The 15,640-nt window shown below is 35.7% G+C and overlaps 1 protein-coding gene across 1 annotated transcript; it reads right to left on the bottom strand.

Annotated features, from left to right (window-relative positions):
* Positions 1-3,664: 3,664 nt before the first annotated feature.
* On the bottom strand, positions 3,665-5,435 carry LOC131641479 (uncharacterized). The gene is made up of 3 exons (XM_058911781.1): positions 5,199-5,435; positions 4,850-4,917; positions 3,665-4,763 (listed from the first exon to the last, which is right to left on the bottom strand). The coding sequence occupies exons 1-3, from the start codon at positions 5,299-5,301 to the stop codon at positions 3,726-3,728; spliced, it is 1,209 nt and encodes a 402-aa protein (XP_058767764.1). The 5' UTR covers positions 5,302-5,435; the 3' UTR covers positions 3,665-3,725.
* Positions 5,436-15,640: the final 10,205 nt, after the last annotated feature.

Genomic DNA, 15,640 nt, shown 5'->3' with positions numbered 1-15,640 from the left:
AAGTCAACTATCCAGGTGAATTAGGTCTGAAACCCTAATTGTCAACCAGATGAAATTGATGACTGTAGATCTTGAATTGAAGTACAATGCTTAGTGGATATTGTTATATGGATCATTTGAATATGATTGAATCCTTTGAGTGATGCCCTGGGGCTTTTTTGGGGTTTCTCAAATGTGGTCCCTGATCTTAGTCCTTGATGGCCCAAAACCCTAGTCTAGTGATCTGAGCAAACCTGAGCCCTGATGACTGATGTCTAATCAACATAGGTGGATAAATGAGTCATTTGAGTCCCATGATTGTATTAAAGGTTATTCTCATATTGATTGATCCTTTTCCTGAACTCCTTTGTCCTTGAGCACCCTCGATTGGGTATCAGACAAACAAGTGACGGCTCTGAGTACCTGTCTTGAGTTTGATGAGATGTTTGGAGGTATGACATCTCAGGGGGGGTCAAAATTAGGGTATGACACAGTGCCTTTTACTTGTAACGAGTAATTACTAGTGACTTTGACCTTCCTCTTCTTCGACTCGTCAAAAACTGCTAAACTCATTTTTCGACCAGTCATATGATTCGAGCAGCCTAAGTCGAGGAATCAGATCTCAGAGTCGACATGCTTATCTGCAATTGCAACCATGAGCACCAAATCATCTGAATCTTGACGTGCAAGGTTCACTCCTTCGTCCTTGCCTTTTGTCGCTCCCTTGTCTTTCCTATACCAATAATTCTTGGCCAAGTGACCCCACTTTTCACAGTTATAGCATTGCACACCTTTTTTCTTTTCTTTGTCTTTCTGATAGGAGTTTCCTTCTCCTCTTTTTGAGGATTCAGGCCCTACCATCGACCTTACGGTTTCGAGGGTTCTACCAAGACTTCTTGCTTTGAGTCTTGTCTCCTTTGTCTTTGAATTTATTGGAACTACCATGCTTCTTCCATGCCTAAGCATGCAGTGCTTGTATCTTATCTTGAATCCATATCCTTTTGACAATCTTTTCATCTTCTCCCATATGCGGGAATTCATATTGTCGTCGCAAAGTCTGCAATTCGACGACTTTGACTTTCTCACCTCCTTCATAGTACCTGACAAGAATATTTCATGCCTTCTTCATTCATCATGAGAGATCTTGTCGAAATTCGTAGAATCTACCACCGATTGAATGCAATACGCAGCCTTACAATCTTTCTTCTTTGCCTTCTTGTGTGCAATTTTCTACACGCCAGTTGCATCCTGAGCAAGCTCAACAACACCGTTTTTTACCACTTCTAGGTTTCAAGAAAATCGAACAAGGACTTCATCTGCTTGCTCCATCAGTTCCAATTTTTATCGTCAAGAATTGGAAGACAATTCCGAATACCATTTAGTACCATTCATCTTTGCAGCAACTGATTAACAACCCACGATCCCAGAAACACGTTCACCGGCATGTGATTCTTGAAAACACGATCAAAAACGTAATCGGAACTCCGGATACCAATTTGTTAGTGCGTGAGGCACTTTTGTGAGGAGAGAAAGAGAGAGAAAATAAGGAAACAAAGATTGATATTATTAAATAATAAAAACGGAATTACTTAGTATCTATTTATATACAACTAACTAACTGAATAAGAATATGCATTATGACTTATTCACTTTGAAGTTGTTTTTTAAAATTTTGACATGCTCGAAGGAAAGGAAACTATGAGAAAAGGAATCTTGTAAAAAATAGGAGGCGCGTCTAAGTTGAAGTTTACACAGATGTTGATTATTAAAGTTAACACAAATGTTGATTAGGCGTGAAATACAATTGATAGGAGGTCTATTTTAGGTTACTACACTTTTGTAGGAAAATATTTGGTTGTGTGGAAAAGGAATAAAAACAAAGTCCAAGTTGGAAGCTGACAATGATGCTGATTGGGCCTGAAGTACAAATTATGGGAGGTGTAGTTCAGGTTACTACATTTTTGTAGGAAAATATTTGGTTGTAAGGAGAAGGAATAAAAACTAAGGGTAGTAACTAAGGTTGAATTTTGATCTGTCCCCTAAGGTGTTTGTGAAGCATTCTGGATTGAAAAACTCATGGTGAAGTTGAAGGTCTCAAGTCCAACACCAATTAAAGTCTACTGTGATAACTAGTTATTTGATTATTTCCATAGCTTATAATCAAAATCTACATGACAGAATAAAGAATGTTGAAGTAGACAAACACTTCATCATGAAAAAATTGATAAGTGGTAAGAAAAACTGCCTAATGGCTAATTTGATTGACTTTATGTGCATTGTTATATATAAGTATGAATATAAAAGTCAAAATTTACTTTGCAATACTTACAAACCAACATGAAATGCCTTGAAATATGCATCTTGAAAACTACTTATTTGATTATAACCAATGACTAATTTGTTCTCCAATATGTCACAAAGTCCTATGCTATTATTCCCACCAAGGCAACAAGAGCCCGGTCGTGCATCTTGCATCTTTGAAAACGTAATCGCTTTTGCATACCTGAAAAATGGAAAATAAATAGTGGAAATCTGATTTATCTTGATGCCCTAGATAGTATGACCAAAACACACATTTACGATTCTTCGATCACCTTGAGGGACTTTCAAGTTATCCGCACTTTCAGCTGCTGCAAGAAGGTTACACAATTTCACCCTATCTGTTCTTGCAGAAAGACCCTTACCATTTGTAACAACTGAGGTGAATTATTTTCTTAATCCATGCACATCCATTAGATCTAGGACATAAATCTGATGACTAAGATTCAGCACTCCGTGCCACAGTCACTTGTTTGCAAGCTCTCATTTTTTTGTCGCTGCAAATGAGAATAACAAACCAAAAGCAAAATGAATCAGATCCTGAAAACTATTAAAGACATTCTACAAGAATCTAGTAGGAATATGCAATAAACCTACCACTTAGTTTCCCTCCGGAGATACGATCAGTGGTTTTCCCCGTGAATGGTGCCATCGGAGTTCTTATTTTTAACATCCTTCATGCCAACTCACAATTCTAGAAAAAGAAAAGGCATCTTGCTCATGTGGTCCATAAAATACTCGGCTTCTTCAAGTCTTTCAGATCTACAAAAAGTGGCAACCAACACATTACATGTAAAGTGATCTGAAACTTGACCACTGTGGTTCATAACTGCATAAGCATTTAACGCCTCGTTTAGGTTTCCCATCTTGCAGAAGTTGTAGACCAATGTTGAATTTGGCACAAGTCCCGCTTTGTACATTTTACACATTATCTCCTTTGCATTATTTATCTTCCCCGCCCTAAGAAGTCCATTAATAGCAGTTATTTTAACTTCTGCACTCTCATTGACATCTCAAGAAACATGTTTCCATAAGTTAGTCAGAGGCTTCTTCCCTAGCCCTAAATTATCTTCTACAACAGGCTGAAAGAAGCAAAACTCTTTCCATGGTAGCTTCTTACAGTGATATGTACACTTTCCATCCAACAAAGGAACTCCACAACTTTTTGAGCCTTCCTTCCCTTTTCCCAGTTCAGAAGTAGCATCACACTAATACAATTACTTATGATATCTTTGTAACAAAATAGTAACAAACTGCTAGACAATTGCAGATCTGCTTGCTTTCTGGAGAACTATCAAGTTAAATTACAACATGTTTCCCACAAATTAGAATTTCTACTAGTTCATGTAGTTGCCAAAATAAACAAATCAAAATATAATTGGTTACGTCATATATACACCTTTTTGACAGTCTACACGATAATAATGTCAATCATCACTATCACATATGGAAAATATCGAACGATTAATTTTAGGTATTTCCTCTAGTAGTTTTATATTTTTGAATTTACATAAAGAGAGTGCAGGACTCTGCTTATTATTAGAAGCCCCGAGACTCTTTGAAGCTGATAGAAGAAATTTCCCCACTTTAGATCCTCTGTTTTTGCTACATTTCTCAACTTTGGATCTTCTTTTTCTGCTACATTTCTCAACTTTGGGTTTCCTAGTTTTGCTACCTGAATTTTTGGAAACAAATTCAACGTGCAATGGAACATGTGGAGGTGTTTTGGGAGTGAACTGTGATAGTGAATCAACTTGTTTCTTTGAGCAACTTTGTGCTCCTGTGTTTGATTGAACTTCAAACTCACTATGAACAACTCTTGATGTAACATCTGAGTTTGAAGAGCAGCTAAATGTGTCAATGCCATTGAAACCTGAAAAATATTTATTGATTATACCAGAGACTGATATTACTTGTGTCGACATCTTACTCGGAGTTTCTTGCACTGAGCTAGCACACAATTCAACCTGAAATTCAACATTAGTCTCTGGCATCGCACATTGACTCTTATTGGCAACATTAGTCTCTGAGATCGCACATTGACTCTTACTGACAACATTAGTCTCTGGCATCGCACATCTACTCTTACTGGCTGTACTGGTAGGTTTGTCTTCAAATCTGCAGGAGTCTCTTTCTGGTATTCCATGCTCGGAATTCTCATGAGAATTCCCCTTTTCCTTCAAAACATGATCAATAACTTCATTCTCTTCTGATGAATCTGCACAGGGATTGAGTTCTTTCTCTCTCTTTTCTTCACTGTTGCATCTTGTGTTATTTTCACAGTTACATGTCATTAAGTCCCGTTGTTTTAAAGAAATAGCCGCGTCACAGGGTAAACACGGAACTCGCAAACATTTTAAAGGCCTTACTTCCACGTGAAGAAACCATGTTTCTCTCATCGTTGGGAAAACATTCTTTACAAGAAAGGAATCAGGCAGGTAGTAGAAGCATGATTTACGCCTCACCTAGCAGAATACACAGCAATATGATCAACACAAACCCTTGTAGCAGAAATACACAAAAGACACGTACTAAAAAGGAAAGCACATACCATTAATCCATGAACTTGAATCTCTCCGATGTCCGGTAAACAAGTGAAGTGCACTTTCTCAAAATCTCCTGCAAAACAATAATTGCATTCATGGTTGAACAATAATTTCATCAATCACCGAAGGCCTTCGATGATTAGTATCACCGAAGAAATGAATAAATGATTATGAGATAGAAATATATGAATCTATATAAGCAAGTGCAAAAGATTCCTCTTTCTAACCTAACACAAACATGTAGAAACAGAAATACACATAATCTGAAACAGAAAAAGAGATGAATTTGAAAATGGGTAACCTAGTTAAAGCAAGCAATAGAATAAAAGTAATAGATGTAGTTATTGTTGTTACTTTTGAGTGTTCCGGCTGTAATGTGGAAAGGGGAATTGAAAGCAATGCGAGTGCCGAGATTTGTGTCGGCGAAGATTGCAACTTCGGGCACCGTTCCTTTCATCGTCCGTCGTTCAGGATGAATGGATGCACGACGCAGCGGAGTGGTTGAAGATGACGCGGCAGTAGTGTAGTGTTTGGAGGTTGGGGTTAGAGAAGCACTTTTTTGAAAAAGACGTTTTGATGAAGCTCTTAGAATTTTGCCTATGGTTAAGGAATTTAAAAAAAGTTTGGATAGTAACATTTTAAACGTTACAATATATATTAAATTAATATAATATTACAAAATGACACAAAAGCCATCCTCAAAAACAGACATCGAGACAAGGTGTGTAGTGTGTACAAGTGCAAGGACGTTGTCTCCACTGTTTCACTTATCCAAAAACTCATTTGATTAAAAGTACTTAAGTCATTTTAGATAGCAGGGATGTCGATTTATATTTGTTAAGTGGAAATTTATGTTAAGATTATTTTTTTAAGTTGGGGATTTTTTTTCTGATGAGACAAATATGGAGGAAAAAGTTCTTCCGACAACATTTTGGGGTGGAGATTGGAGAAATACAATCCATCCTGCAGATTCTTCGACTCCAACCATATTATTTAACTTTTATATAATATAATTATATAATATGATTATATATTTATATAATTTTGCATGGTTTTTTTTTTAAATAAATATTTTAGGAAATAATAAGTTATTAGTGGATCATTTTTTTATTGTATAATGCATTGTTTCACTATCCAAATATTCAACCCTAAAAAAATGCACTCATTACATAGAGTGTGCACACTGTTTCCTCGTCTTCTTTTATCGATTTTGTTTGTCTCCTCGATTCCTCATCTTTCTATTCTCATCATCGCAACTAGAGCTGTCAAAATGGGCTACCCGGCACTAAACGGGTAGGTCCTGATGGGCCCTGGGCTTTTTAGGGCTGGGGCAAAAAAGTCTTGTGTAATATGCGATTAGCAGCAACCACTCTGTAAGTATCAGATATGCCTAAGAGGGGGGGGGGTGAATTAGGTTTTCAAAAATTAATCGGTTTTATGAGAATGTCTTTACTAATTTTTGGTTAAGTGTTTGAAGGCTTTTGATGGTTTTTATCTTTTTCTTGGTAATGGTAATGAAAGCGGTAAAAGCGAAAAGATAAAGAACACAACGATATATACTGGTTCCCCTCACAATCCGAGAGTACTCCAGTCCCCTTTCAAACACGAAAGAGATTTCACTATAGTTAGATTTATTGTACAAGCCTATGCCTACTATCTAACCTATAGGGTGATCAAAGGTTCTTAACACCTTTAAGACCAAAACAACACTAATGTGAATGAAGAACAATCCTCTTCAAACACAACACTTACTTCCAACAATCCTGGATAGTAAGGAGAAATAATTTTTTGAATGATACAAGAATTTATGAAGATGAATAATATATCAATCTTGGATTGATCTTCCCTTTCAAGCATACAATTCTTTTTAATGATAAACAAGTGTTCAATGGATGTATGATATGAAACTTTGATATTTGAATGAAAGTTGTATGAACAAAGTTTCAAATAAAAATGAAGTATGGACACTTGAATGATTTTTGTGAAAGATATGGACACTTGAATTGTTTGAATTATTTGAATGAAAGAGGTAAGAAATAAATTATGAAAAATCTGAAATATATAGCCTCTAAGACACCTTTACAAATGGTTATTTTGTATGGAAGGATGCAAGAATAAAAGATGAAGAGGTACCTTTTGAAGAATGAAAAGAATTCTGAATTTTTAAAAAAATTCACGTGGGAACCGGTTCCCTTAAAACAGAACCCGGGTTCCCTATATGCAACGTTAAAAAAATTTGAAAATTTGAACTGGGGAACCGGTTCCCATAAAGTGGAACTCGGTTCCTGGACTTGATGAACGAAAATATGCTGGGCAGTGGGAACTGGGAACCGGTTCCTCCAAACTGGAACTCGGTTCCCACATGCAAAAAATACTAAAAACTCATTTTCAATGGCTTGAATGATTTTCTAATGAATTGCAAATATTATGGAACATGTATGAATGTTTGAGAACACTTGTTTATGCATTAAGAGAGTTGTATATCATATACCTTAATATTTTTGATCAATGAAGTTTAAGCTCTTTTGAAATGCTTGAATCTTTATGCTTTCATATGAATTGATCCATTCCTTTTGCAATTGAAATCTTGTCTTCATCAAAACCAAATTGTAGAAAGATTGTCTTCACATTCTCCCCCTTTTTGATGATGACAAATTACTTGAAATTGGTAGAATGGTGATGTTTCTTTAACATTTGGATCTCCTCCCCCTAAAACAAAGCTCCCCCTTAATATGATAATTGATGCTTTGCTTGAGTCCATTTTTTATTGAAGATTTGCTTGCTACAAATTGTTAGAGAAACATACAAACATACATGTGTATATATATAGTTTATATATAATTCTTCTCCCCCTTTGTCATTAGCAAAAAGGAATGGGAAAGAAGATGAAAGATAGAAAATATCATGTATGATAATATAAACAAAAGTTAACACATAGAAATGATGATTAAGATAACATACCATAAGTCTTACAATATAGGAATTGAAGCTTAATGAAACATAACATAGAAATTAAACCATAGTACAAACTAGAAATGCATAAACGAAATAGGACATTAAACGGAAAATACATGTAAATTGAAAGGAAACAAATAAAACACATAATGCTCATTCATCATCCATGCCATCAATCCCTTCATCATCTTGGCCTTGGCCACCATTATCCTCTTGATTGGGTTGGTTATGGTATTGGAGGATTTGAGCAAATTGTTGGCGAAAGAAGGCATTTTCCGCTTGTTGTTCTTGATAGTGATTAGCAATGGTGGTTTCAATAGAGCACAATTTGTTGAAGACTATATCCAAAGTAGCTCCTCCTTCCGGAATGGGTTGTGGAACATCATCATCCTTGTAAACAAAAGTTCCATCCAAAGCTAAGACAATACCGGTATTCTTGAGTGCGGTTTTGTCATTGATCTCACATTCCCTTGGAGTCATAGGTAAAGAAGGTTGATTCTTAAGGTTCACACCGGCAGCTTTCATGATATGTGTAATGGGTCTACTATAAGGTAAACCACCACTCAAGTGTTGAAGCCTATGCATGTGGAGCAACGTTGTGACAGCCCAATTGATATGAATGTTATTCTTGAGAGCATAAAGCACTTGAAGTTCTACCTCATTGACACGGGAGTGATTAGAATGTTTTGGGAGCAAAACATAAGCAATGATGAAATGGAGCATTCTCTCATTAACCGGAAAGTTTGATCCAAACATGTTAAACTTTGAAGAGAGAGGGTTTTGTTGAGTTACGGTAGCGGTTTGGGATGGTCGGATCATATCCAAAAAGCTTTGTGTTTTGCTAAAGCCTTCCCACTCGGGTGTATAACCGGCAACCAAAACTTGGCCGGTAGTAGGGATTCCTAAGCAATTACCAAAAGAAGCAACATCCATCCTAATAGTTTTGTTACGAACCGAAGAAGTGAGCTTAATTTCTTCTAGATTAGATAGATCATTACCAAACACAATAGTCAAATTATCATAGAACTCCTTAACCAAATCCGGATATATTTTTCCATAATCACTTACAAAATCATAAACCCCTTGATATCTTAGTTTTTCCGGAAATATAAAACTATGAGAAGGAAAGGATTCAAGGTTACCATATTTTGAGATCAAGAGAGGCCTATTCCGAATGTTAAGCTTTGGATTCTTTGGAAGAGGTTGTTCATCGAAATCATTCCTTGCCTTTTTCTTTCCCTTTGATGCTCTTGATGAAGAAGCCATGGATGAAGCTTTTTGAAAGTTAGGGTTTGAGAAGGGGATTTTCGGATTTTGATGTTATGGAGAGTTTTGTGATATGAGTTTTGGATATGTGAGAGTATATATAGGAGATTTGATGAGTGGGTTTTAATTTTGGTGGAGTAAAAGCTTGATTTAGTGGGTTTTAATGGTAGTGGAGGAAGGTTGAAGAAGATGAGTAGTGTGGTCAAGAGTGAGATGAATGAGTTTGAATGAGTTTGAATGTGAATAAAGTAGGTCAAAGTTGTTGAAGAGAGTAATGAGATGGAGTGAATAAATTAAAATAAAAAACAAGTTATGATACATAGAGAGAAGAGAAGGGAACAAGTTATGACATAGGAATAAAGACAAGGGAACATAAAAGAGGAGAGAATATGTCATATAGAAAGAAGAGAGAGTTATCACATGTAGCATAAAAAGTAAAAAAAAATAAAAAAGTTACGCAGGAACCGGTTCCCCCTTTTGGGAACCCGGGTTCCAGCCCTTAGCATGCGAAAAAAATCTGGCAGACTAGACTAGGAACCAGTTCCCTCTTTTGGGAACCCGGGTTCCTTAACCAAAAAATGAAAAAAAGCATATAATGCAAGCATTTTTTTTATAGTACATATAAAAAAAATGTATGAGATATATGTGTACCTTTATTTTACCAAAAGAAGAATCATATATCTTTTTCATCTAAAATTCCAAGTTCTCGCCGAATTTTGTAAAAAGGTTCTTTTGCGAGTGGCTTGGTGAAGATATCCGCAAGTTGGTTATGAGTATCCACAAATTTTACTTCGACATCTCCTTGAAGGACATGGTCTCGGAGAAAATGATGTCGAATGTCTATGTGTTTGGTTCTAGAATGCATGACCGGATTTTTTGTAATATTAATTGCACTAGTGTTGTCGCATCGAAGAGGAATGCATCCGAGATCAAGTCCGTAGTCACGAAGTTGTTGCTTAAGCCAAAGAATTTGTGCACAACAACTACCCGCTGCTATGTATTCTGCTTCGGCCGTGCTAAGAGCAACACATGCTTGCTTTTTACAAGCCCATGAAACTAATGCATTTCCAAGAATGTGACAGGTACCACTTGTGCTTTTACGATCAGTTTTACAACCTGCATAATCCGCGTCAGAATAACCAATTAAATTGCAAACACTACCTTTAGGATACCATAGGCCAACGTTGGTCGTTCCTTTGAGATACTTCATGATCCTTTTAACCGCCATAAGATGTGATTCCTTTGGATTTGCTTGAAAGCGAGCACAAAGACAAACACTAAACATTATGTCAGGACGGCTTGCCGTCAAATATAATAAAGAACCAATCATACCTCGATACTTAGTAATATTAATTGGAGTACCGGATTCATCTTGATCAACATATGTACCGGAGCCCATTGGAGTATTCATTGCTTTACAATTATCCATATCAAACTTCTTCAATAATTCTTTACAGTATTTGGATTGATTGATAAAGATTCCATCTTTGAGTTGCTTAATTTGTAGTCTAAGAAAGTAGTTCATCTTTCCCATCATAGACATCTCGAATTCTCCTTGCATTATTAATGAGAATTCCTCACACATTTCTTTGTTAGTCGATCCAAAAATGATATCATCAACATAGACTTGAACCAATAAAGTGTTACTCTTGATTTTCTTAATGAACAAAGTTTTATCAACCTTACCCTTTTCGAAACCCTTTTCACACAAAAAATTGCTAAGTCTATCATACCATGCTCTTGGTGCTTGCTTTAAGCCATAAAGAGCCTTTCTCAACTTAAAGACATGTGTAGGATTCTTGAAGTCTTCAAATCCCGGGGGTTGTTTGACATAGACTTCTTCATTGATGTAGCCATTCAAGAATGCGCTCTTGACGTCCATTTGATAAAGCTGAAAATTTAATGAACATGCATAAGCAAGTAAAAGACCAATAGCTTCTAACCTTGCAACCGGAGCAAATGTTTCTTCAAAGTCGATTCCTTCTTCTTGATTGTAACCTTGGGCCACCAATCTTGCTTTGTTTCGAACAATTATACCATTCTCATCAAGTTTGTTCTTAAACACCCATCGAGTACCTATGATATGTTTATTACTTGGTCTAGGAACAAGTTCCCAAACTTGATTTCTCTCGAATTGATTTAATTCTTCTTGCATTGCATTTATCCATTGATCGTCTCCTAAGGCTTCATCAACTTTGGAAGGTTCAATTTGAGAAACAAAAGTCATGTGTAAGCAAGCATCTTTGAGATTTAATCTTGTTGCAACTCCTTGACTAATATCACCAATAACTTTATCAATAGGATGATCTCTATGAGTTCTCCATTCTTTTGGTAGATCATTGGTGTTTGATTCTTGTTGTACACTTTCTTGTTGAACACTTTCTTGTTGAACTTCCGGTGCCTTCACAATTGTATCATTTGAAAGTTCTTTCGGTGCCTTCATAATTGTATCATTTGAAGGTTCTTCCGAGGGTAAATCTAAAGGATCATCATCATCACAAACAACTATTTCCTCTTTGGAGGTGTTAGTCTCATCAAAAGATACATGCATGGATTCTTCAATAGTTAAAGTTCTTTTATTATAAATTCTATATGCTTTACTAGAAAGAGAATAACCAAGAAATATACCTTCGTCGGATTTCTCATCAAACTTACCAAGATTGTCTTTGTCATTGTTGAGAACAAAGCACTTGCATCCAAAAATGTGAAAGTGAGCAATGTTTGGCTTTCTTCCTTTGAAGAGTTCATATGGAGTCTTTTTTAAGATAGGTCTAATAATTACTCGATTTCCAACATAACATGCCGTACTAACCGCATCCGCCCAAAAATATTTAGGAAGATTTGCATCACTAAGCATTGTTCTTGCAAGTTCCACTAGAAACCTATTTTTTCTTTCAACTACTCCATTTTGTTGTGGAGTTCTTGGTGCTGAAAAATTATGAGAGATACCATGTTCTTCACAAAATTCTTCAAATGATGCATTTTGAAACTCTCCACCATGATCACTTCTTATGGATACAATCTTTAATGATTTTTCATTTTGGATTTGTTTTGCATACTTCTTAAAGGCTCTAAAAGCATCACTTTTCTGCACAAGAAACAAAGTCCAAGAATATCTAGAATAATCATCAACAATAACTAAAGCGTATACATTACCTCCGAAGCTTCTTGTCCTTGATGGACCAAATAAATCCATATGCAACAATTGAAGTGGTCTTGTTGTAGTCACCACATTCTTTGGTTTGAAAGATGATTTGGTTTGCTTTCCCTTTTGACAAGCATCACATAGTTTATCTTTGACAAACTTTATCTTAGGTAAGCCAATAACAAGATCATGTTTGGTTAACTTATTTAAATGATCCATATGAATATGGGCTGCTCTTTTATGCCATAACCATGATTCATTATTGTTTACCAAAAGACATTTTACTTTCAAAGATAAATCATTTAAAGAAATCATAAAAATGTTATTAATTCTTGTACCTTTGAGTTTTACCTCATTGGTGACTTCATCGATGATCAAGCATTCTTCCTTAGTGAATTTGATCTTGAAGCCTTTGTCACAAAGTTGGCTAATGCTTAGAAGATTATGCTTTAGTCCTTCAACATAAAGAACATCTTCAATGGATGTGAAAGGTGGTGCACCAACTTTGCCTTTGCCAAGAATTCTTCCCTTATTGTTGTCTCCATAAGTGACAAAACCCTTGGCCTTTAACTTTAGATCTGAAAATTGATTTAAGTCACCCGTCATATGCTTTGAACAACCACTATCTAGATACCATAGGTTTGAAGTGGTCTTCAAGCATACCTACAAAACAAATTAAGTTTTGTTAGGTACCCAAATGGCTTTGGGTCCATCATAGTTAGTTCCTTTCTTCACCCATACATAATGTCCACTAGGAACACTAAAGTTCCTTACATAACAAGCATTGGGTGTGTGACCAATAATACCACAATAAAAACAAGTAGATTCAAAGTTACTTCTATATCTAGGAGGATAAGATTTCTTCTTAACAAAGTTCTTCCTTTTAGGATAATGTTGTATTACTTTAGGCTTGATCACTTTCTCTTGAATTGGTTGGTTACTAGCCTTGACAAAGATAGTCTTGTTGGATGTTGATTTATCAAATTTAGAGAAACCAAGTCCGCTCTTATCATTGGAGTATCTTTGTGTGCTAAGAACATTTTCCAATCCAATTTGCCCTTTTTCATATCTTTCTAAAACACGTTTTAATTGGACAATTTGGAAGGAAAGTGATTCACAATTCTTGCATGCAACATTATCTTCTTGAACACTAATCATTTTTTCTTTGTCATCTTTATGTTCTACTTCAATTATCTTAACCTTCTCTTCTAACGATGATATTATTTTCTTTTGAGATGAGATAGTTTTATAGAGAATTTTGCATTCTTTTAATAATTCTTCTATTGCACCTTGCGCACCATTATCAAAAAGAGAATCATCATAACTAACCTCGCCTTCTTCATCGTCGGAGTGGTGTGATGCCATTAGTGCTAGGTTTGCACTTTCGTCACTATCGGAGTCCGATGAGGAACTTACTTCATTATCTTCCCATGCTATGTAGGCCTTTTTATTTTTGAACTCCCTTTTGCCTTTGAATCCATTCTTCTTCGAAAGCTTTGGACATTCCGGCTTTATGTGTCCTTGTTTCCCACATTCATAGCATGTAACTTCTTGTGATGAAGTGGATGCTTCTTTATCTTTATGCTTTGAGAATTTCTTTCTTTTGACATAGTTAGTATTATCAATATTATTTTTATTACCAAAAAATTTGCCTAACCTTTTTACAAGAAGCAAGAAGTTTTCATCTTCATCCGATGCATCTTTCATTTTGCTTTCTATTGAATCTACTTTTAATGCAATGCCTTTGGATTTCTTCTCTAAGTTCTCATGCTTTTCCAATCTTCCAAGTTCTGTCTCATATTCTTGAAGTTTTCCAAATAGTGTTGCGGAAGTAAGTTTTGATAAATTCTTCTTTTCGGATATCGCCGTCACTTTTGGTTGCCACTCCCTTGTCAAAGATCTGAGCACTTTAAGATTAAGTTCTTCGGTAGTAAGAGTCTTACCAAGTGCCTTCAAGTGATTTGTCAAATGTACGAATCGTTTTTGCAAATCGAGAATAGTTTCTCCGGGCTTCATTCTAAACAGTTCGTACTCTTGGCTTAAAGTATTCAACCTTGATCTTTTAACTTCAGCGGTACCTTCATGAGTTTCTACAAGAGTATCCCAAATTTCCTTTGATGTTGTACATGTTGATATTCGGAAGAATTCATCCATACTAAGAGCACCATGAAGAAGACTGATCGCCTTTTTGTCAGCAAGAACCCTTTTTCTATCATTATCATCCCATGACGCTTTAGGTTTCTCCGATCCAACACCATTAACGACCGTTGTAGGAACATGAGGACCTTGTAGGACAGCCTCCCAAACTTCTTCTCCTTGTGCTTCTAGATGAGCCTTCATTTGGATTTTCCAAAAGTCAAAATATTCACCACAAAACAATGGAGGCTTGTTGTTAGAACCACCATCTTTGAAAACCGGTCTTTGATTTGCGGAAGCCATTCTGGATCTTTAGGAACAAGTTACCTATAACTTGCTCTGATGCCAAATGTAAGTATCAGATATGCCTAAGAGGGGGGTGAATTAGGTTTTCAAAAATTAATCGGTTTTATGAGAATGTCTTTACTAATTTTTGGTTAAGTGTTTGAAGGCTTTTGATGGTTTTTATCTTTTTCTTGGTAATGGTAATGAAAGCGGTAAAAGCGAAAAGATAAAGAACACAACGATATATACTGGTTCCCCTCACAATCCGAGAGTACTCCAGTCCCCTTTCAAACACGAAAGAGATTTCACTATAGTTAGATTTATTGTACAAGCCTATGCCTACTATCTAACCTATAGGGTGATCAAAGGTTCTTAACACCTTTAAGACCAAAACAACACTAATGTGAATGAAGAACAATCCTCTTCAAACACAACACTTACTTCCAACAATCCTGGATAGTAAGGAGAAATAATTTTTTGAATGATACAAGAATTTATGAAGATGAATAATATATCAATCTTGGATTGATCTTCCCTTTCAAACATACAATTCTTTTTAATGATAAACAAGTGTTCAATGGATGTATGATATGAAACTTTGATATTTGAATGAAAGTTGTATGAACAAAGTTTCAAATAAAAATGAAGTATGGACACTTGAATGATTTTTGTGAAAGATATGGACACTTGAATTGTTTGAATTATTTGAATGAAAGAGGTAAGAAATAAATTATGAAAAATCTGAAATATATAGCCTCTAAGACACCTTTACAAATGGTTATTTTGTATGGAAGGATGCAAGAATAAAAGATGAAGAGGTACCTTTTGAAGAATGAAAAGAATTCTGAATTTTTAAAAAAATTCACGTGGGAACCGGTTCCCTTAAAACAGAACCCGGGTTCCCTATATGCAACGTTAAAAAAATTTGAAAATTTGAACTGGGGAACCGGTTCCCATAAAGTGGAACTCGGTTCCTGGACTTGATGAACGAAAATATGTTGGGCAGTGG

Source organism: Vicia villosa, unplaced genomic scaffold, assembly GCF_029867415.1.
Source record: "Vicia villosa cultivar HV-30 ecotype Madison, WI unplaced genomic scaffold, Vvil1.0 ctg.003776F_1_1, whole genome shotgun sequence".
In the NCBI taxonomy this organism is placed as follows: Eukaryota; Viridiplantae; Streptophyta; class Magnoliopsida; order Fabales; family Fabaceae; genus Vicia; species Vicia villosa.
The sequence above is the reverse complement of the archived record's forward strand: the minus strand, read 5'-3'. Positions and strand labels throughout refer to the sequence as shown.